General features: G+C 46.9%; 1 protein-coding gene across 1 annotated transcript; it reads right to left on the bottom strand.

Annotated features, from left to right (window-relative positions):
* Window positions 1-13,616: 13,616 nt before the first annotated feature.
* On the bottom strand, window positions 13,617-23,965 carry rab18a (RAB18A, member RAS oncogene family). Its single transcript, XM_079754520.1, has 7 exons — window positions 23,788-23,965; window positions 21,814-21,869; window positions 19,235-19,296; window positions 18,733-18,805; window positions 17,635-17,753; window positions 16,749-16,815; window positions 13,617-15,762 (listed from the first exon to the last, which is right to left on the bottom strand). The coding sequence occupies exons 1-7, from the start codon at window positions 23,853-23,855 to the stop codon at window positions 15,596-15,598; spliced, it is 612 nt and encodes a 203-aa protein (XP_079610646.1). The 5' UTR covers window positions 23,856-23,965; the 3' UTR covers window positions 13,617-15,595.
* Window positions 23,966-24,283: the final 318 nt, after the last annotated feature.

The raw sequence follows: 24,283 nt of genomic DNA on the forward strand, positions 1-24,283 counted from the left end.
GCTTGCTCTGCAACCAAACCTTGGGGATAATTCCTAACTCTGATTAACCCTAAGTGTTCTACTTACCTCACATATGTTTAATTTAAGCTCATCTCATGGCTATGGTTCATTCTACACTCTGATCCATTGCTTTGACTGTTCGCCAAATATACAGAATTCTCTCTCTCTCTCTCTCTCTCTCTCTCTCAACCAACAAAGTGAACATTTGTTTTCCTGCTTTGCGCTCTGGGAAGAAGAAGTGCATGTCCCCATGCCGCGGTCTCCGTTTGTAACCATGGGCCATCCATTGACATTGATGGTAATGCAGGGGATGTTTATTTACAGTGCAGAGGGCAGGGTGGTTTCGGAGAGCTAAACAAACCAATCAGGGCAAACCCTCGGAGCGGCCCAGTGTATACAGTGGTGCACATCAGCTGAGCTGCATGTGCCACGTTACACACATTAGTGGTTCAGGGGGGGCCCCACTGTTTGCTATCTCCTGTGTATTGGGCTACCTTCGGACGGACGTCAGGAATTTCACTTTGTTTGACCTGAAATCGCAATGCTATCCTTGTGTTTGTTTCGCGCTCAAAAGAGGCCTTGTCCGCGAGTGGAGCAGTCTTAGGTACACACTGGTGTGTGTGTGTCCAAAAAAAAAAAAAAAGATTAGAAAACATAAATCTTCCTCCTGTCATGGGCATATACTTTTTTTTTTTTTTTCTTTTTGACACTCCATACCGGTAGGATGAACCATTATTGGGCTGTGAGTCCGGACGCGTGACGCTGCCGGGACACAATGGAGCCATTGAGCCGGCGGGTGTCTGGGTCTTGTCTGAAGCACCCCGGTTGCTCTGTGCAGGGAGAGGGACTTTATAGTTCACACTCTGTAGACGGGCCCATGTCTCTCAGAGGCCCGGGCCCACATCCCCTTCTCTTATTAATGGCTCTACCATGCCCGGGCCCCTGCCACCGAGCACCCAGGGCTCCTCTCACGCCAGAAGAGGACCCAGACGCAAAGAGCTCCGAAATCATTTAAAGAGAGATAGAGTGATCGGCTGGGGGGAGGGTTAGGCGGCTCGCAGTGAACAGTGCGAGAGCTGCTGCCGCCCGGGCGACGGAAGGGCCCTGGGAAACAACTGCGGTCGTGTGTCGGAATCAGTCAGTATCAAGTCACAACCAATCGACACGGAGAATCACTCAGCGGTCGGCCAGGAACCCAGGTAGCTCCGCCGAGGTTGTTTTTTGTTTCCCCTGCAGATTCGCCGGGTTCCGAAGCCAGCGAGACCTCAGTGACCACCGCTCGCTGTGATCACTCACTCGGGATCCTTCCCCCAAAATAATCCTATCAGGTGGTTTGACCCCCGACTCTCCTGCTCTCTCATCCGTCCTAGCACGGAGCTGGCGCTGCCCCTACCTTTGCTGAGCCACATTTTCCATTGAGAAACTTAAGTGATATTCCATGCTGTTGGGGTTTTTCTAGCTCCATTCTAGTTTTTTTCTTCTTCTCCTCCTTCTTCTTCTTCTTCTTCCTCTTCTTCTTCGACCGTGCTCTCCCTCTACCTCTCCCTCCCTCTCTCTCCCTCTCTCTCCTGGTTTTTGCTGAAAGCTCTGAAAGGGGCTCGTGAAACTGCACGGTTATCTCGGTGAGGAAGAAGGACACGAGGAGATTCTCGTTTGGCACGGTCCGCCGCTTGACAGAGACCAGACTTCACCTTGGCTATTTAGTGGGCCAGGAACTCCACTTTAGCGTCCTCCGCCGACGCAGCCGCACGCCATGAAATCTAAGAACGCAGATGCACTGAAAATCATTTCCCATTTGATGAGGAAATATGACTCCCGGGGCATGCTGAAGTAATTAGTTACCTTGCTGTGAAGGATGCTCAGAAGAGCCCGGTTCATTAGAAACAGGACTTTGTTCGGCTCTTTCTTTTTCTCCGCTCTTTCCTGCCATTGGAATAATAAAAAAATAAAAGGGAAAAAAGAAAACGACCAACCAGAAACCTAATTGTTAAATTCCTGGAACAATTGACTGATTAGTACTCAGTGCAGCTTTCGCGACGCTCTCGCTGTATACCTGGGGGGATGTTTTCAATCAGACCGAACCCTCAGGAGTGTTCTCCGTGGCCGGGAGAGTGACCCTCTTACGTCGCCCACACTGCCACGGAGCACGGCTAATCACATGGGGGTCAAGGAACGAGAGCCCAGGACAAATTATCCCTCCGTGCAAAATGAACGTATTGGTCCAACAATCACGTTCGCAGAGACAGCGCTGTATACAGTAAAAAGGATCACTAAACCTTGGCTCATACCGGGAGAAGGGGAAAATCAGGCCACACAAAACCAGAGTCCTCGTTTCGTCTTCCACGAGTGATTCTTACCAAATCGTTATGTCATGTGTAACAGGAGTTTCTCTCCGACTTATTATTTAACAGCCGAACGCGCTTTTGAGTTATCTGACCTGGGAGTGTTTAAAGAGAAGAGTGAACTTGACGAACACAAGTTTCCGTCCAAATGAGGTTTTAATTTAGCCTTATCATCCTGGACAATGTATCGCTGCTGGGAGTCCGTCGCAGCACATTTTATGTCTCATTTCTTTCCGAAAGGGATTCTAACCTCACCATGAGAGAGTCATTCTGGAATCGTTAGCCTTGTTGAATGATGATGAACGGCTAATTAACTGTCTTTTTGCATGTGTCTGAGGACATGTTGCGGGACTATCCAGAGACGGGTGAAAATTAGGTCATCCGCTTCATTTTTCCTGATAAAGACCGTAAAAAAACAGACTGCTGCTGGTGCGAGGTTCCCTGCTCGCAGGAAAATGTTTCCCCTGAAGCACGAATAGGATGAAGATGACGTTAATGAAGATTATGTTGGTATTAGTGCGGAATGACACGTTCTCCATTACATTTTAGGGTTAGGTTCTGTCTGAACACAGCTGGGATGTCTGACCTGTGCTAACATCTAACACAAAAGGTCAGTTCACATTGTCCTTGCTCGATAGAAGTGGGAAACGGAGACATCCGGATGATTCAGGGACAGCCGACACGCCGCCCGGACAGGTTGCCAGAGTAAACTCTCAATTTCCATGTTACAAAACGAGAGAGGACGTGCGTGGGGAGGGGGGGAGAATATGCAGAAAATTGAAATCTGTGCTTAGATACTTGGTTTATAAAAATCCATTGTGTAGAGTGGATGTGGATGACGGCTGGTTTAAGCGGCCTCACCTGGCCTGAGTCACACTGGTTGGACTCTGGGGCTGGCTGAGGCTGCACACCTGTTGCACATTGAGCAATCACCGCACACACTCAGGAAGAGTTCTCCTACATGGAGCACCAGGCCATGTATCAGTATCAGCAAACCTCCCAATTAACCGGATTTCCAACACCACCACCCTGCGTCCCTGTCTGGAGGAGGCCAGTTCAAGGTGGAGTGTGGCAGTCACCTCATGAGCATTGCAACATCCATCAACCACTTTCACTAGTCGACACACAGGAGAGAACTCGCATATCAAGATGTCTGTTGTTATTTGGGTTACAGTCATTTTCTCTGTTTTCATCTAAATGTACCGTTTCTGGTGGCTCTTCTCCCACACCTCGCATCCCGACACCCACCATCAGTCCGATCCACACTGTCTCTTGCACGTCACACAAATAAAAAATAGTTGAAAAAAAGTATGCTTTCCCCTGGGGCCTAGTCTATGTTCAGCCTGTTTGGCTCACCACCAGCACAGACGGGACAGAAGGGATTGTACAAACTACAAGACTAAACTCCAGCAGGCGTGTGTCCCCGGGCCACCTCAGGTCAATCCACAGGGGAACGGAGACCGTCGTAGTCACCAGAACCAAGGGAAAGTTTGAGACAAGCCTCTCATTTGAAACGGCCTTCAGTTCTATCTATACTAGAATGAATCAACGTAGCAGGGGGTGGCAAGCGGCTTAAATGGCGAAATTCAAAAATAACAGTCATGAGAGATCCACAAGCCTTGATTCCATAATTGTTGTTTTTCAGATTCTGCGGCATCCCCAGCACAACCACGATGCTCTCTTCCCAAACTGATAGAACACTTCATTCTATGTTGGGTCCATGGTGCCCTTAATCAAGCACTTAACATTGGCTTCAGCCGGGGAGGCGTGGCTTTGCAAAGTGCCATGTGACGCTCTAAGGTTTGCAATTCCCACGTCTTACACGGCACAACACATTTTCCCATCTTCGACAGCGAGACGTTACCTTAAGGGTACCCTTGTCTGTGCTTTTAAACAACACAGTTTCCACAACAGAGTTGTGACAACTGTGTTGCTGGAGTCATCCAAACCACTAGTATGATAATCAGGCCTTTTATTAACCCAGTCCGCGGGGCAATCCTGCCTCATTTTCCTTTGCAACGATTTAAGTTGTCGTGACAAGTTCTCAAAGATAATTTTATTCAACATACTATGGTATGAATCCTGCCGATCATGTGTTCAGACCTTCGAGACCTTTGAGATCTCCTTGAGTTTTTCTGGACAAAAGATATTGTTTGATGGACCAGTGTCAGGGAGGACAAAAAATAGACAAGCGATACACAGTTTTTTTAGATTTACGTTGGGGAATATCAAGGTAACGTGTCCTTTGCTTTCTAATGTTGTTAAGGAATCTAAACAATGTCGCGTGACTCAAAAATAACCTCCGACCACATCAAATAGGGCGTCTCTGTGGCGCAGCGGAGAGAGCTGCTGGCTGTCAACCCCAGAGTTTGAGTTCCTCAGCGAGCAGTCCCCAGGATAAACCTAATGTAATTTTGGAAACTTAACGATGTCGTGTCCATTATAACGTCAAACATAACCTCCGACCAGACCACGGTGAGTGTCTCGGTGGCGCTGCGGAGAGACATCAACAACATGTCTCGTCAAACAATTTACTTCAGTGACGTTAGCCATTGCAATCGGAGGCTGATGTAAAGTTAGTTGATGTCAACTCCCAATGTTAACTAGCTTAAGTTGCTGGCGCACAAAGATTTTTTGGCAAGAATGTGAAATCAAATGATATGTAGTGCATCACAAGCAAGAAATACAATTGTATCTTTGAATGGAGCAAAGCACATGGAGCGTGAATCTTGGATGATCTTTTTTTGCTCACTTCAAATATGATTGAAAACTATTGAATCAACATTTTGCTTCTGTCCCGAGAAACCATGTGCGTGGGCCCTACACACATGTGTAAAATACTAACTTAAATATGAGTGTAATCAAAAAAATTCCTTTGGCTTTTGCATCTGGTTATGCCGCCCCTGCACTATAATAAAGAGCCTCACACTGATGAGGCGTCCCTCTTTCCCTCATCCACTCTTGCGCCCACTACAACCTGTAGTCTGTTTCCTACATCGGACACTGTACAAAAACATCTAAGAAATTATACGGCACTCGGACGGGCCGGAATGACCACCTCTGGTCACACGTGACTTTACATTGCATTTAGAAACAATGCCTTTGAGTGTGTTTCCGCTCGGAGAGTTGCGGTGGTGGAGGGCTGGAGGCGTACGGCGGTGGCCGGACATCGCGGTGCGTGCGGCAAGAGCTGAACAGAAGCAACATCCGCCCGTAACGCGATCAGGGTCGAGGGAGTGGGGGTGTTCAATGGCCAAATATGACGCATCGAGGAGAGAGCGAAGGGCTCAGCGGGCCTCTGTGTGATATTTAATCATTGAAAAACTAAATAAATTCCACACTACAGACAAGGGAAACCGCGTCAACGCAACAGATGTCAGAAATGGCAGCTGCTAGAGGAATGTGGTTTGGCAGAGGATTTGGGTGGGGGGGGGGGGGGCGGGCTGGAGTGTATGGTGAGGGCCCCTTTCACGTTAACACTTTGAGTTTGGCACACACCGAACGATACATTGTTGACCGACAGGGGCGGTGCTTCAATCCCAAGGTCCGTCCTTATGTTTGGGCAGGGGGCCGGGGGGGCTATATCTGGGGGGGGGGGGAGAAGTCTCCTGGACGGCCGCGTGGAAGAATCCTGCCCAAAGCGTTGCTCTCGTGTGTCAACATGTACCCAAACACACCAGCGAGCCCATACTGTAAACAGCTTGTGTTGAAGAGCTGTAGCAGTGGTGTTAAAATATACCTCTTCACAGATGTGTGTCAACACACACACACACACACACACACTTCCCCCTCCATTAAAAAGATGGATGCTATAAACAAAGGGTAGTGATGTCTGCAGAGTTGGGAGAGAGAGCGAGTGAAGGAGAAATAGAGCGAAGGAGACAGACAGAGAGATGAGACAGAAAAACAGAGAGTGAAAGTGACAGAGACGGACGGTGAAAGAGAAAGCGGGAGACAAACACACACAGAGAGCTAGAGAAACAGAGCGATAGAGAAACAGCCTGAGCGATACAGCAACAGAGTGAATAAGCGAGACAGACAGAGAGAGAGAAACACAAAGATATGGAGAAATAGCTAAAGAGTGAGCAACAGAGAAACAGAGAGAGATAGAGAGAAGTAGAGAAAGCGAGACAGGCCATTTAGTCCTGGCAGGCGGCATGGCACCACTATGGCAGCCAGTTTTTCGTGGCCGGCAGATAAATACACCACACATTCGCCGTAGGGCAGTAGGCTTGGCCAACGCTGTAACGTTACCATAAATCTGGAATCAGGCGGGCACCGGCCAGCACCAGCAAGAAACAGAGCCCATTTCTCCAGATGTTACTTATGGAACTTTTATTGATTATATTTTCCCCCTCTCATCTCTCTGATAAATACATACACATGCTCAATGTCAAGAATAAAAGCCAATATCCTAGCGGAGACGTCTTGCGTCATGAGCTCCCCGCAGGAGATTCACATGTTGATGAAGTGGGTTTAGGACGGCGATAAGCAGTCACAGGTGTGTTGTTGGTTTGATTATGAACATGCCGCTACAACACACGGTGATCACTGCATTTGATCCAAATATTTACAGACGGATGAACAAAGTATTGCTCCGCACACAAGCATGGAGTGGGCAGACTCCATGCTTCCAGTGCGTTTGGATCTGCACTGATTTGTTGCGGATGCCTCATCGTTAGGCGTTTTTAAATTGGTTATTAGAATACTCCAAACATATTTCAACCTCTGGGTCTGGTTCAGTCATTCCCTGAGAGCATGGTGTCTGTCCATATCACATTGAAAGACTGTGACATATGAATACACGCCAATGTGCCATTATTCTCCTTGTTCAGATGCAAGAGTGGTTGGTGCTGGTGTTTAATGGAGACAAAGTAGTCACTTAAACATGAGCTGTATCGAGTTGGTAAGACCTCAGACCGATAACATTAGGAGCACTATACATTCATAATAACATTATCTATGTGGCCTCTAAAGACAATATTGGTATGTGACATAGTGTAACCGCAGAGCTTCATGGTTTACATGTTATGCATGTGGTATACAATTCCGACAACACAAGATGAAAGCGAGTGTGTGAAAATAAAATGCGTACATTTTGTCCATGATTTTTGTTAATATAATTTGTGTTGAATTGTAAATAATTATACTTGAAGAAAATATTGTTATTTTGAGAATTATTTTCCTATTTTATTTTTCTTGGATGATGGCTGGTCTAAGCAGCCTCACCTGGCCCGAGTCAGACTGATTAGGCTCTGGGGCTGGGTGAGGCTGCACACCTGTGGTGCATTGGCCAATCAACTCACACAGGGTAAACAAGCATCGCCGTATGCTTACACACAAGGATATCTCTGCCAGGGTAGCATGGATCACCTGCTCTGCATCTAACAAACTCTGAGATATACTTGTTTTTAACAACTGGTCAGAGGGGTCCAGTGAAGCAACCTAGGGGGTGGGTGGCAAGGGAAAACTGCTAGTCACATATTGAAAATATAAATGTATTGGTTGCATAGGTGTGGTGTTTTGTTTGTCGGACACATGTAAGTCAAAGTGACAAGAGTTACCATGAAAACATTTTCTGGAGAGTATGGGGGCGAATAGATGGCTGTTTAATGTGAGCGAGGTCCCTGTTCCTCCTACTGTTTTCACCTCTGTTTGGGAAAAAACAGATTTCCCATGGTAAAGGGACAACGGTACGATTGTCTCGTGACATGGCAGAGTGAAACGCTGTATGGGCGGCCAGCATGCAACGTTTTGTTGTAAAACAGCCATCTATTCGCCCCATACTCTCCAGAAAATGTTTTCAAAACTTGGTCCAGAAGTCAGGACAAAAAATTACATTTGCCAACATCTCTGGTGCCTGGTGTTGTGTCATAATGTAGCTTAAATGAGGACGTTTTACTCAAACGTTAAACCATGTGACAATTTGTCTGGTGGACTATAAGCTTCAGGTTAGAAGTCAACCTGTCAGAAATAGACAGCAAGCTACTACAACTGCAGAGGGAACTTCCCAGAAATAAAAACAATTACGCAAATTAAATGAATACATATACAAAAATGAACCTTGTACGATAGCACACAGCCGTTTCTGTTATTCCGTCCCGCCAGAGACAAACACTGAATCAGTCACTTCTCCTGGGCAGAGCATGATGTCATCCCGCTCCATAAGAGCTGCTGCCTACCGCTGGAATCTGGAAGAACGTAAATGTTTGACAGCAGCGAGGTTGCCCGCTGCTCAGACGAGCCAGGCTATATCCACTGCCATAAATTCATTTTTTGGTAGCTGCCCCGGGGGCCCTCAAGAGGTGAGGAGCCAAGATCAGGGGCCCCTCAGAGTAAGCTGACCCCCGCACTACACCCCCGCACCGCAGTCACCGTATCTCCCGACCTCCCCCCCAGGAGGACGGCCCTAGGGGGGGCTCTGGCGTTCAGTGTGAAGCCTCTCGAGGTTGCTGTGTTTGTAGAGGCTGATGTGAAGTCGGCGAGAGCACGAGGAGCTCTCCAGCGCCGGTGCCACTTTGCATTAAGCAGCGGCGGGGAGCCAGCAGGGCAGTAACGTGTGCCCCCCCCCCCCACCCCTCAGCCCAGTCCGCGTCAAGGTGGCGAAGTTTAGACAAAACAGGGGCGCCTCAAAGCCGTTGCGCCCCATCGCCTTAAGCAGTGTGACCCTATCATTATATTACACACGCGCTGCAGAACCGATAGGAGCGCTCCCACGCAGAACCCGGCAACAATACTCTCGTCACACGTACATCTGGTTCTGTGAGTCAAGCCCGCTGGGTACAGGGTTTAACATCGGGAGAGAACTCTCTAGCAACAACATTGTAACGTAGGAGAGGCACTGACTTCTACCGCAGAGCACTGTCGGAGCATTTTGGAGTGCGGAACATTATAGGTTGTATCAGTGAGATTTTCCTTCTTTCAGACCACAAGCCAATTATAATGTTTGGAAGGGAAGTTGAAGTAGCTGTTGAGAGATACCAGACCCGTCACTATTACCCTAAATAGATGCGGGTCTCTCGATTTTTAAACCAAGGCTGTTCCGTGTCCTTGTTTTGCAAACAAAGTGTATGGAAAGACCTATGCATGAGTCAAATGTGCTGGTAGCCTATAGTGTATGAGCTGGTAAATATATTTAACACGATAAGTAATATGAATATTACAACAATCAAAATACTTACACTATGTGCTAAACAGATTACAATTAATATTTGTACACTTCACATTCATATGTTAAGAAAAATAAGTAATGTTATAATAAATAACATGGTTGAACTGAACATTTAGGTAGATCTATTATAAAGTCATGTTTCTTTTGTTTTTGCATCCTATATACAAATGTAACATTCTCAAAAACTACTCTAGAAAATTGAATAAATAAACCTTGAAGACCCTGCACGGTTTGGCAAAGTCTGTCAAATGACCATCTAGTTGATTCCCAGGGGTCATTGGACCACCGTCACAGGCCCTACAATCTTGGCTCCCTAACCCCCTTACTTGCCACTAAAACGTTGTGCAGGTCGGGGGAACCAGAGATCAAAAGGCGCCTTCTCTCAAACAATTTGCCTGACGGTAGCAGTAACAATTTCCGACGCCCACCCAAAAGACTCTGGCGGGGTTGAACTCACAACAACACCCGTCACACCTTTGTTATTCCCCCTAATCTGACTGAAAAACAATCCCGTGGACAGAGGGGATAGTGGACACAGACGGTCTGGATTAACCAGAGTCCACATATGTTTTAAGTGCTCTTTGTTTGTGTGACGCGGCAACAGTTTCCATGGCGAGAGCTTCGTTTGGGACCGGGCTTGTCCTGGTGGGAGAGGCATAGCCTTGGCTTTGTGTTTTTCAGATTCAATTGTCTCCACGTGGGACCACTGCTCATGGTCAAGCTGGAAAAGTGATAGTGTGGCCTGGAGTAATCTGTAATAAGGTGAGCCCCCAAGCAGTAAGACTTTGAGCAAACACCTAAAAGTGGTAAAAACATTATACTGGAAAACGTATCCTAGACCCTTTTCCTAAGAGTGCAAATATAATTTTTGTCTTAAGCGGAGGCCTCCAGCAGTAAGACAATGTGCAAACACCTAACAGTGGTAAAAGCATTATACTGGAAAACGTATCTCAGCCCCTTTAGTAGGAGTGCAAATGTAACTTTTAACATGTAACGGGGGACATTGTTAGGCCTAGCTGCCTAGCCTATCTCCGGGCACCCTTCAAAGTGTGTGAAATTGTGGAGCTGTTAGGTTTACAATACATTCCCTGGTCCGACCCCAAAAGCCAGATCAGCCTGGCAAAGAGAAATAAGCAGCGCAATTAAAACACTGAGGGACAGATTATTTATACAAAATAATGAATTTGTTTCTATACATGCCAATCATTTCACCCAAAGGGGGGTTTAATAATATAGATTTTTCTTCAAAGCGCAGCGGTGCAAAATGTGCGTCTTTTCCATGAAAGTGTTTGAGGCATGTGGAAAGCGAACACCCAGGCCATGTTGACACAGAGTGATTAGTTTATTATAGAAGGCGATGGCCTCCATGTTGCAGCAGCACCATGAGCGAGCGATCCGGAAGGCGTTCTCCTGAAAACCAGTGAATGTCACGCCGTCCATCGGATCCGAGAAGTGTTGAGGTGGGGGCGGCGGCCTGTGGCCAGCAATCTGCCACACGGGAGCACCGCGACGGTGGTGGTGGTGGTGGTGGCGGGATGATGAATGGAGCCACTCATCCTTGCATTCTGTTTCCATAGGGGTGGTGGTGCTGGCGGTGGGGGGGATACCCCTGCTGTCCCATATTGGGCCCAATGTGCTTATTGCCACAGTAACATGAGGCCAGGATGAAAAGCAACCCCCATGGCTCGCAGAGGTTCTCTTTCAGGGCGTGGGGACCCTGGCCCACTGCTTTCCTTGGGGCCTTTACACAGGGCTCCGTGTTTTCCAGAATAACAAGTGTGACTTACTACACAATCATTTAGGTATAAATTAGATTGACAGAGTTTCAAATATGAGGAAACTCAATTACAGCCAGATTACATGTTGAGCTGAATTACATGGATCAGTGGGCCAGAGGTTCACACTAAACAAGGGTGGAGGTTTCCTTCCTTTGCCAAGTCTGACAGTTATTAAATTAGGGGAGGGGGTTGGGGTCTTTCCTTGATTGATAGACAGGGATGTAGGTCGTCTGCCTCTGAAATTGTAAGCCGATGTCTCTGGTGACACCTGTGTCCGTGTCTGTTTATGATATGACATTCCCAAGATGTTCCTGGCGTCAGGTGACATTCTGTTGGCCTTATAACATAAACACTCAGCCCACACAAGGTGCGAGAGACCAGGAAAGAGCAGGTGTGTTGAGGTCAACGTCGGGCCCTGGAAGGTCAACCCAAAGTTCAACGAGGACAAGCGCAGGTCACAGATCTGCGCTACGAGATCAGAACCGAAATGGGGTGCTGTGCCTTTTCCTTTGCAAAAGGCCAACTTGTTAAGTGCAAGCGGGTGCGACAGTGTAAACACAAGGTTCTGCATAATCAAAGGGCTTCAACCTGTGCTGACAGAGCCATCAGTTCTGGGCAGACAGACCCTTACCTCATAGTCCTCTGGTGCTACAAGGGTAACCTAAGAGAGTTGCTCAGCGCTGGCTGGAAGGGAAGGAAGGAGCAAGCATCAAAGGCATTTCTTTCTACCTCACTTCTGGAAGTGAATGGAGAGCAGTCAGAAGACCCACAGGTGCCCCCCGCCCTCATCAGGTTTTGAGTCCACCTCAAGGAGCCCTGGATTTCCTTTTTATATAAATAAGACCACAAGGCCCAGAGACCTTGAACCCAAGTCCAAACCCTGTGATCTCAGAGGCAGCCAGCTGTACTTCTCTTCATAACTCGAGCATGTTAACACCCCGTAGACTAGGCTAACTACACCATCCACAACCAAACATTAAGTGGCTGCAACAGAACCATATCTTTCCATTGTTTTGCTCCAGGTACTCAGCCTGGCAAAACAATCAGCCGATAGTGAATGGAAGAGGGAACGTCAAATTGAGTGACGCCCAGGGAACCCAACACCTCATGCATCGATGCGCGACGGCTCGTAACGTTTTAACACACGACAGCACGGGCCGATCCCCTGAAGGGCCGGTCAGAGCGCCAGGCATCCAGGATCCATACGCCCTGTGCCTGAAGCTAAAGAGGAGACCAACAGACACCGGTGTTAATTTGAACCAGAGCCGCGGCCTGCAGCTAGCCCGACTGGCTGGGATACACAGGAATGGCTGTGCAGACAAGACAGCAGTCAATCGGGCGGATTCTTTTTTTTAGAGGGAACCTTCATGGCTTCGGAGAGCAGGCAGGTGGGGGTAGTGCTGAGAGATAGGCATATTGTAAATCACTCTGTTTCCCACCAGCTCCCAACACGTCACTGTAGTTTACTAGGAATCACACAAGAGTCATGGGTGATTGAAGACTGGGGGAAAGCACATGGGACTAATACATTCCAACCTGTTTGAAATTAACAAATTGTCTTTAAAGAAAAAAAAGTGTGGCGGGGAGGGGTGCAGTGTGACCCGTCACATTTGGACAACTCATCACTTTTTTTTTTCCATCTGACGAAATTCTCAATCCTTCTTCAAATATGTTCAAAAGAACATGAGATATTTCAGACGAAGCGGCTGATGTTTTTCAGTGTAGACTTGAGGAAACGGCAGTAGCACATTGTTGGAACACATTGAAGGCATTAGTGCTCTATGCCTCCGTTGTTGTTTGACCGAGACATATTTCCAGATGACTGCCTGGACTGTGGCAGGAGAGGAGGAATACGCAATGAGGGCCAGAGTCTTCGCTCTGGCCTGCCAGCGCAGAACCCTTTCATAATCACACAGGCATTATGTGCATCCCGGCTGAGGGAGAATCAGAGAGAGAAGAGAGAGCTAGAGTTATGACTGTGCTGGCGTTTCCCCGACAGACTGCCAAAGGGCGATGATTTAGACCAGTCACAGGTCTGGGGGTCTGAGGATTCCTCGGACACTGTTTAAACACGCGTCTCTTCTGAAGGAGCGAGAAATGCGAGGGGAGCCGGGGTGATGAAGCCCTCACCTAGCAGCAACATTTCCAACACGGTAACCATGGCTGCACAGTTGTGGGCCATCTTCGGTAACCGCTCGGACAAGAGGTTTTAGAAACAACCACTTGAAGTGTTGGCTTGCAGGGATCGAACCGGCCTTTGTGGGCGCCACAAATACAGCGGGGAATATGAATGAACAGAAGAGGAATCGTTTTGAAAAAGCACTTTATTGAGTTTAATACATTGGCCGATTTTAATGGTGTAATATTTAAAAGCGCAGCTTTACAAATTATACAGGACAGATTTCAGAAAGATTCCTCAAATCACATGGTTTTATAAAGTCTGCATTTTGTTTTACCTATGGATTATAAACAAGATAAAGAGAAGTCTATACTGACGAAAGTTAAATGTAGTTCTACTTTGAACAAGAGTCAACATAAGAATCTAAACAGGTTTGTTTTTAATGTTAACGTATAACTCACCCTATTCTTAAAAATTGATGAGCCACCGTAATGACATATACAGCAAACATATACAGCAAAACAAAAAGGAAAAGTATTTTCCATGCAGTTTTAAAAGCCGATAAAACGTCTACATTTTCACTTGACACAAAGGCATCTGTGCCCTCGTCCACATCCCTGTCCTGAGGAGACGGCCTCGCAGTCCTACATTTCGTGGAATCCGCAGACGTGCGACAATCACTCAAACACTACAAACACAGTCATGGGTCAGGGCCATGGTACATTTGTATCTGCCTCCCCAGGACCAGCACGACGACAGCCGCACTGGTAAACCCATTAGCGGGTTTCGTTTGATTTTTTTTTTCCCTATTCCAATGGAAACACCCCTATGACTCACTATCCTGTTTAATATTGGACACTTTTTCCTTTTGTCTAAGTCCAGTCGCGAATAAAAGGCCCCAATATGAAAAAGACCATTGGTCGGAGTAACCAATATTTTACCAACGCTATCTGCTAGAGCTGGGGGGGGGGGGGGGGGGGGGGGGGGGGAGACACAAGGGAAGACCAGCATGAGATCCCCCACATTAAAGCAACATCTTTCTTAGAAAAAAAGTGTGCCATTTATTGAGCTCCTTTTATTCCCCTGACATGACCGGGAGAGCTAATCCGTGCCAGTCCCTCCATTCACGAGCAGCCTTTCCAAGAGCGGGTTATGAAGCTTTGGAATCGTTTTTTTATTATAAACCGTCCCTCCAAAAAAATTAAAGGACCCGACTTTGCTGTAAAGTAAAAGGATGGGGGGGGGGGGGGTTGCATTATCATCAGGCATGCGATTGGGCGAAGACCAGGGAACAGTCCGCTGGCATGCAGAGCTGGGGTCGGGTGTGTATAGGACAATAAAAGGCATGCTGGAGACACTATGGAAGGCTTTGGTCAAAAATAACAAACCAATGTTAAAATGACAAGTGAGATTGGCAAGAATAAACATTAAATGGATTCCCTTTTTGTGACCGTAGCATTTAAAAAAAAATAAAAAATGAACACACAAAATAAACACGGACGTCTGTCCTTCGACAGATAAATTCTAAACAAATGACAAAGCAAAAGCTTCCTGATTAATCGGGGCACATGCCAGGAAGGGGTGCGAGGGATCCTCAGAGGAGTTTGTAGCACGGCCTGACATCAGGCAGTGTGCGGGGAAAGAACAAAACACCCCGGCCCCCCCAAAACAAACGAGAATACTGTATATGAGCACGGCTGGTGAATGTTAAGAGGCAGGACCCATCTTGGGAGTCTGAGGGAAAAGTGCCACAGTCTGAGTATTTAATGTTTATGGATGGCCTTCTGCTTAGGACAACACGCACACACTCACTCACGCACGCACACAGACACACTGGGGCTGCAGGGATTTCCTTTCCTTTTTCTGTTTTCATCAAGTGTTTGTCAGCGTCCGTGTCTGTGCACCCGTCTAGCGCCAGAATCTTTGTACATGTGCGGTCCATGTGTGTGAGTGCGCATGAGTGTTTGTGTGGGTGTGTCTGAGTGTATTCATGTGTGTGTATTTGTGTGTGTGCACGAGTGTGTGTGTATGTGTGTGTGCACGTATGTATTAATGTGCGTGTGTCTGAGAGTGTATTCATGTGCGTATGCGCGTGTGTGTGTGCGCACACAAGTGTATTTCTGTTTGTGTGTATGAGGGCATTCACGTGTGTGGGTGTTTCTCCGTGGGTGTGTGTGTGTGGCGTCTAGACCAGGGAGCAGTAACCTCCACAGCTGCCTCCACCGGCGTCCTCGTCGGTCAGGTGGACGCGGCCGTGGCCCTCGCTCTGCCACAGCCCGGGGCTCTGGATGATCTTCTCCACCAGCTCCTCGAAGGCACACTGCACTCCGTCCCGGGTCTTGGCGCTGGCCTCTGGGCCGCGACAAGGCGAGGGGAGGACAAGACGCATGAGCAGAAGGTCAACGCCAACACACAGAAGATGCATCAAGAGGAAAAACAAAAACACACGACCTGTTGTGTGTGAGATTGAGAAGCTTTCAAGATGACGGGGAAGGGGTACAGGAAAGAAGAGAAAAATAATGGGAAGAGGAGGATAGAGAACAAAAACTGACAGGCAGGATGAGGGAAACGCACGGCGCGCATGAAAGTCAGAGAAGCCAAAAGAGACAATAACACGAAATGGAAAGCAGAAGAGAGGGGGGGAGAGAGAGAGAAAGGGAACGATAGAGTGAGAGAGGAGAGAGACACAACAAGAGTGAGCGTCTGCACTACGGTGTGGTCATGCTCCCCCAGCCGGGGAAGCCAGCAGTGGAAAACGTCTCAACAATAACTGTCAAGCTCTGACACCAATCACGGGCCTTAGGAGGAGCGGGGTCGGAGGACATTGGCAACTCCCCTTCCTCTACATGGTGTGGTCCAGGAACAATATGACTCAACACTACAACCTGTGCGTGACCGTATCAATCATGCTGAAAAAAGTCATCATCATAAAATGTGTTTCACTTTGTTAAACCGCCCCAGATATATTAAGAGAGATCAGTGCATGATTTCCAATAAACTTCTCCCTTTTAATAAAGGAGGAAGATGGAACACTTGGGGCTGATAAAGAACACGCTGCTATTGCAACACAATCCTTGAAAGGCTTCCTTTGAAATCTTTTTTTCCTGGCAAATCTTCCAAATTCAAACACACATTGATCAGACGCAGAAGAGCCTTCACAGAAGATCTGCGAAGGCTCTTCAACGTTTCAGATTATTCTAAAGAGAACCCCAAACTTCCGTGCCGTCCTGCGTCAAGGTATGATTCATTTCAGAGAAAGATCCCCACCCCCATCCCATCTCGATTCAGAAAAGCCCGCCGTAAGTCCTGGTCTTCTGAGCGAGGGAAATCCGACTTACCTATAAAAAGCATGGAATGTTTTCTCGCAAACTTCAGCCCCTCGTTCCTGTCTAGCTCGTGGTTTTCCTAAAACAGAAGGGAGAAAGGTAGTGGTGTGTTAGGAGCGCTGTCTGGGAGGTGGGCTGCTCACAAAGCACGCAGCTAGAAGACAAGAACAACAGACAAAGGAACACTGCATCTCTAGACAGACATGACGGGTATTTTGTCTTGACAGTGCGCTCACGTCATTGACGCTATGAAATAGGATCTTGGATTAAGGCACTTCCAATGAATGTGTGACGTGATTAGGTTGACATCTGAAGTTTAAGGAGGAAAAGATCACTACTAATTATCGCACCAACCAAAGACAAAGTAATAACATCTTTACGTGACACCATGGCTAATCTTGTATAAAAACTCATATTCAGGCATCCAGTGTTCCTGCAGAGACAAATTGACTCGTGCATTGAACACCAATTTATAAATAAGGAATAGAGCAAGTAGGTTCGCACTCCCTAAAACAGGTAACACAAGATTCTTCCTGAACTGAAACCCAAATGTTGCTGTGGATATACAGTGTAGACATCCCCAATGTGTGTCACATTTTATCTTCATAATTAATCTACATGGCCGTCGCTGTGTTATTCAGCAGCTCTTTCCAGCTAAACCTTAAGCGTTCCTTATCAATTCTTTCCATGTCAGAAACAGCTGGTAGTGCAAGACGCGGTCCAAATAGGCCATGGCCAGGAACATTTCTTTGCGTAGTGTTGTTTCGGCCGCGGTAAAAACAAGACAGTCCACAATCGTCGACCCGCTCATCCCCCCCCTCCCTCCACTAATCCGCTCATCTCTGCTTGACAAGGCAGGGAGAGAAGCCAACTCAAACACGCAGGAAGAACCACACACCTTATCTATCTTGTTGCCGACCAGCATCTTCACGAGGTCGTTCCTCGTACAGTACGTCTCCAGCTCGTTCAGCCAGTTGTCCAGCTTGGTGAAGGTGTCGCGCTGTGTAACGTCATACACTGGGGGAAAACACACACACACACACACTTTATCTCCCAGTAATGAGGGCAAGGCTGCCTGGTTTCCGAGGGACACAAACATGGCCACTGTAAGCGAGGGAATCCTGCCGTTTTGGCATTGGATGCACGGGGTCACCGGAGAATGTAAAAGGAGCGTATTGACGTGCACGGCTGGCCCAGTGCGTGTGTGAATGCCGTCATGCCGTTCTGAGGTTTTGGTATTTTCAAGGCTATCAGAAACAAATGTAAAAAAGATATCATTAGTCGGGTTCCAAATCGTTTAAGTCACATAACGGACGTTATTTTTTATGAGGAAACGTCGGCCGTGCCCGTTTCCATAGCGCAACGCCGTCAATGACTTCAGTCTGTTACCAATTGAAAACAAACAAAAGAAAAAGGGCTCGCTAAAAACGTCTAAAACACGACATCCTAAAGCGGGATCAAATAACAGAAACCGCAAAGAGCGGGATATAATAAAAAAAAAAACAACAGCAACCGAAGACTGAAATCTTTCTGCTTTTATTATTTAAACACTACCGGGAGCTCCCTAGTCCCTATCTGCAGGGCCTGGTCGCAGCACGTACTACCACGACGCTGGCTGCTAATGACAGGTCAGCCGAGGAGGTCTGCCGAGGCCACATCCGCTGCCACTTGGCTCTCTGCGTGTACATACATATGCAAGGCCGTTCAACGGGGACCGGAGCACCAAATGGGTACAAAGTGATGAGACGTATATGTATAAAACAAGAGAGAGAATGAGAGGGAGAGAGAGGCCACAGGATGAAAAGTCATCATCCTCTTTACAATTGAGCAAGGGTGGGGGGGCGGAACGTGTTAAATTGTGATTGCAGTGATTGTATAAAACCACACACACACACACACACACACACACACACACACACACACACACACACACACACACACACACACACACACGTCCCTGACTGATTAAATGGTTAGCGGTTAGCTGTGCGATTACCCAGGATGACTCCCTGGGCTCCCCTGTAGTAGCTGGGCGTCAGGGTTCGGAAGCGCTCCTGGCCCGCCGTGTCCTGTAAAACACAAGCAGCTCAGTCCGGCTGGACACACACTCAGCATGGGAGGAGAGGGAGAGGAGGGAGAGGCAGATTAAGAAGCAGAAGGAATAGAAGAAGCTAATTAAAGAGCAGAAGAAGCAGGAGAAAAACCCTGAAGAGAAGAAGGTGCAGAAGACAATAAAGTAAGCAGAGCAAAATCGGAGTGTAGAAAAGAAAGAAATGAGACATTTCTCTATTTGTCCCAATAGTGTCTTACAGAGAGTAGAATGATGTAACTTGAGCGCCATCTAGTGGGTGCTTGAGTGAACTACGAAAGTAAAGGGTGAGAGTTTTTGAGAGAACATGGGGCAGATTCAGAGGGTCCCAACCTTTGCTTTGACACACACACACACACACACACACACACACACACACACACACACACACACTCCATTCAAAACTCACCCATATTGCCAACTTGGCTTTGTTGCCTTCGACACTGATGGTCTTCACCTTGAAGTCGACACCTAGACACAAAAAAGACACACACACTCGCAGGTCAATCCATCAGATGCGTCACGGTTACCTCATCGTACGACTCTCCCAGGTTGTGCCTTGACGAAGCAGCCAAGAATACCCCGCAGACAACGACGGACCGTAATCATCGGTGATGGATGGTCCAAACACACGTGCCACCCCCACAAACGTCCCTGAACTCCCGCTGAGCCCTTCCCCCCCCGACCCCTTTCCACGGTGCTCAGACGGGGCTCTGAGCCCAGCCCGCGTCTTGTATTCAGATTAGCGTTAATTCAACCCAGAGAGAGGACCGGACGGACGGGTCCGGCTATAAAATGCTAATCGGCCCGCTGGCTCTGAATGAATATCGGAAATTCATAAATAACCCAAACCTCATCGTGTCGGAAGGAGGCCTCGTTCACCCCCAGACGTATAGATGTTTTACCCAAGAATAACAAGGCCCCCCCTCCCCCCAGCGGTTCACCCCCAGTGACCCCTGCTTGATGTGCAAAGCATTATTGAGTTTGGATGACACATCGCGGCGGCGGCCCCCCGGGCTCTGACCACCGCTGACAGACTGAGCTGAGGGACCAACGCCGGCAGACCGGGCTGCTTCTTACATCTGGTTAGAAAATAAATATAGAGAACGGAGGAGGCGGCGGGGGTCGCCTTCAGTCCAAGACCCAGAACCAGAGGGGGGCTGGGAGCGGTGAACACACACACAAATATACTCGTGCACACAAATACACTTGTGCGCACACACACACACGCGCGCGCACACATACACGCGAAAAGAAAAAAAAAACAATTACAGCAGCAAACACTGTTGTCGTATTTACAGCAGCACACAGCCCTTCTCTGGCCCTGGAGCCCTCTCAGGCCCGGCTCCGCCAGCTGTGTTTACTAGCCGACAACAAGCCGGAGCGCGACCAGCCCAAACACGCAGCAGCAGCATCTGTTGGAAATGTCACACAACAAGATACTGCGGCCATGCAATGCAGTCCGGGGGGGGGGGGGGGGGGCGCGGCTCCGTCGGAACAGGACGTTTCCAGAACGAAACTCGGAACAGCCGCGGTACAGAGAGGACGACACGGGCTCACACAGAGCAACAACACTGCGTATCCGTCTAGCGTAGAAACATGCACGGCGGTTACAATGAAGAAACAATGCTTTTTATGCTTCTGCTGTTTGTGGCGTTCCGTACATTCGAAGCTACCTCCCTGATCTCTCTTTGAGGTGACGTCATCCCAACATGTGATGGAGTGTTGCTAATTCACTAAAAGGGCTTTGGAGAGTTATAAATGAAAACTGGTGCTAAGGGATACTTATCCTCCCTATCCAGAAAGGATGTGGGTGTAAAAGGAGAACAAATTAAAATAAAAAACCAATACAGTACCTTACAGTAATCAGCTGGAAGGCTAATCAGTGGCTCTCGGAGCCATAGGTTTGTATTCGGAAATTACAAAATGCACCCTCACCGGATCTCTGATTGTGGGTTGTGATTGGGATTGGGCTCTGATTGTGTTCCCTGTTCCCAAGTGTTATGCTTTCTACTACACGCCTTTTGAGGGGACTTCATCTCAAGTCAATGAGGGGTCGGACTTGTCAGAAGTTCTGTAGACATTCGTTTTGTATAGAGTCCCGGATGGACAAATGACAACAGCAGTGAGCATCAATCACTGTCAAGGGGAATTTTGATCTAAATGGGCCTTTTGGCAAACTGTGTGTCTTGAGTGCAGCTTCTCAAACCGCCAGTGAGAACAAAAGCTCGTCTCTGGCTGCACAAACAAAATCAATGAAAAAAATCAATGAATAAGAATCCACAGAAGGACTATTTCTGACTAAAAACATAAATAGACACATTTAGGGCACGTTAACCATCCCAGCTTGCAAGGAGCGCCAAGAACCAATGCTCCCTGGAAAAAAAACAATGACACACAAACAATGGATGACACAACCTTGGAGTTAGGATCACTATTTCATCAGGTTGATGGCTGGTTATATTCCATGTATCCCTACCCCATGAGGGATAATAAAATGTGCAGCTGGATTGTAGAAAAGTGTGTTGTGCAGGTGACAGCTGTAGTTCAAGAGGCGCTCTCTCCACACAGACGGCCTGCATCACAGAATCCTTTCTGTTTTGGAGACCAACTTTAGGTCACTAAAAAAAAACTTGTGTGATCCAAAGTTCGTCTGCAATACAAAAAAAATATGGACGTACACAATGACTTACAAGAGGCCTGGCCTTTCCAATATTTATGGCAAACACTACAGAGTAGTGTGACATGGGTCTAGCGTGCAGGCTGGTTGTGATTGACCGGTGCGATAAAAGAGTCTTATTAACTCGGTACAAAGGTGGACAGTTGGCATGACGTCACTGGGAGACTCTGTGAACCCTATGGAGGCTGAAGCAAAAGACAGCCTGTGGTCGCTATTATCTTTAGGCAAAAACGTTTGCCATCAAGTTTAGATTCTCAATCGATGCTGCACCTAAAGCACTGGTATTGGCACATGTACCATATACTTACCGATTGTTGCAGTTTGATCTGGATCAAATGTGTCATCTGTGAATCTTAATAGGAGACTGCAAAGAAAAGAGATAGGAGAAAAAATGAGTCATCTTTGAGAGGCAGTTCTTAACGGTTCTTATCTTTCTTGCGTATTACTTTTATTAGGGAGCTAGTCTGTGGCTCTGATACCTCGTGTCCACTGCCTCAACCCTGGCCAACCAGGAGATTGTGGAGCTAGAATGTCCTGTATGTCCCAGACTCCCTCATTTAGATTAACTCTTTCTGGTTCCCATTTACACACACACACACACACACACACACACACACACACACACACACACACACACACACACACACACACACACACACACACACACACACACACACACACACACACATCATTGGTTGCTCTACGTCAGGTGGCCCTGGGTTCACGTGCAGACTGTGAATAATTGAGTGCAAAGGCCTTAATCACTGCACTGTCGATGACGTGGAAGGCTTTCTCATTTCCCCTGGACACGACTGAGCGGCGTGACGCTCCTAGCTTTCATCGTGCCCATCAGGAGAGATGTTTAGTGAGAGCAATGTGTCACTGTTTGCAGTCTGCATCGTAGTACCTTTTTGTAGGTCAATTAAAATCTGTGCATCCATTGCCAGGTACACATCATCAAGCCTACGATGAGAAGGCTTCAGTAGATTGGAATAGTGTATAAAAAAGTATAAAATCAAATAAAGGCTAGCCCAGCTGCAGGATGATCAAACATCATGTGTGTCTGAAATAACATGGGAATCCGAATCAAACTATCATTAAAGAAATTAGCTAACACATAAAGCATGTTAGTCATTTCAGCTGTAAAGCTAGATGGAAGAATGGTGCGTTAAACATTAAGTTTGCAGTAACAGGGAATTTGTTTATTGTCTCTACTGGCACGTTAAACTCTCAATGATCTTTGTAATGAAGATTGAATTTTTGTTTAGAATCAAAAGTAATTTTAATAAATACTATTATGGCCTTTTCAGAATGTATATTGTTGCATCATCAGATTTGTTATTGTTCTAAGCAAGTATTTATTTTCTCCAGGCAGTTGAAATATTTAAATGATGCCTGTGCGTGCATATGGTTGCACGCAGCATTGAGATGAGTGCATCATCAGATCAAATGCCTAGGGCGCTCATTACCATAGTCTGAAATGTGATGGTTCAAGGCTAAGGCTGGCTATAAGCACTCTTTCATGCCGTGTAAACCACAGCCCCGGATATTACGGTGACCAACCCACAGGTTTAGATTATGAATTGGCAATGGCACACACAAAAGGCTGACTTGGACATAGAATAGACCTGCACATCGTATCACATTAGACGGGTTAGTGGTTGTTACATAGAGCTCCTTTCTCAGAAGCTGGCAAAAACCAGCAGGAAAGCACACTACTAAACATGCATACACAGATCTAGAAAAAACTGGTATAACCAACTGCTTTCGTAGTCGTGGTGGCTTGTGTATCCAAACAGACTTATAGGATTATATTAGCTGAAAACGATATTGCAACGTGGGTTATTGAGGTGGATTTGACTTGATTGCAAGAGAAGTATTTTGGGTCAGATGTTGTAGCCATGGACTCACATCGACCTACTATGACAGTACTCATTTCATATGAATATGAAAACATGGGGCAACAGATCAATCCTCCCTCCAAGGTCTGGTCAAGTCACACCGTCGCAACCTTCTCCAATAACTTCTCTCTCTGGATGCCAAGGATGAAGTAAGACTTGCTACCAAGCTATGTAATGCTAGCTTATTGGCCAAACCCTTCCTAAATGGGCTAAAATCATTAAAACAACCTGACTGTTAACCAATGCGTCCTTCCTATTGTTTATGTCCGCTTTTATTTGGTTCATATCAGTTCAAGTTGAACCAGATTGTTGGGTAGTCATAGCTTTTGCTGACATTAAGAGCCACGACGTCAACTTCTTGGAGGTAGCTAACCTTCTTACCTTGACTTTCCAACACCACTTTCTCCGATTATCAATATCTTCAGCGTTGTTAAAATGCCTTCTTCCATTCTATCTTATTATATTAGGTTTGATGCAAACCTAACTGGGGAGCGATATATATAACAACGTAAGAGGCTGGTGTGGCTGTGAGGAGCCCCAGACCAGAGATATTTTGACAGCTTTTTTTTCTGAGATTCCAGTCCACTGAGTACACATCCGGTGGCTGCTGACGTCACTTCCGGGAAAATATGCATCATGCGAAAACTAAAAGTAGTATTATACATAGTGTAGATATCATTTACAGAAAAATATACTTTTTTATCTCCTTTTTCTATAGATGAAGAAAAAAGTAAAACATGACTTCCGTTGTCAAGTGATATTGCGTCATGTTGCATTTTATTTCAAATTGATTATGTTATTTTGAAAGACAGGCGGCCTAATTTCCATTGTAGACCAGGCTTGTAGATTATCACGCAAATTCACGGTTGTCCCTTTA

This window comes from Pollachius pollachius (genome assembly GCF_949987615.1).
Source record: "Pollachius pollachius genome assembly, chromosome: 17".
Lineage (NCBI taxonomy): Eukaryota > Metazoa > Chordata > Actinopteri > Gadiformes > Gadidae > Pollachius > Pollachius pollachius.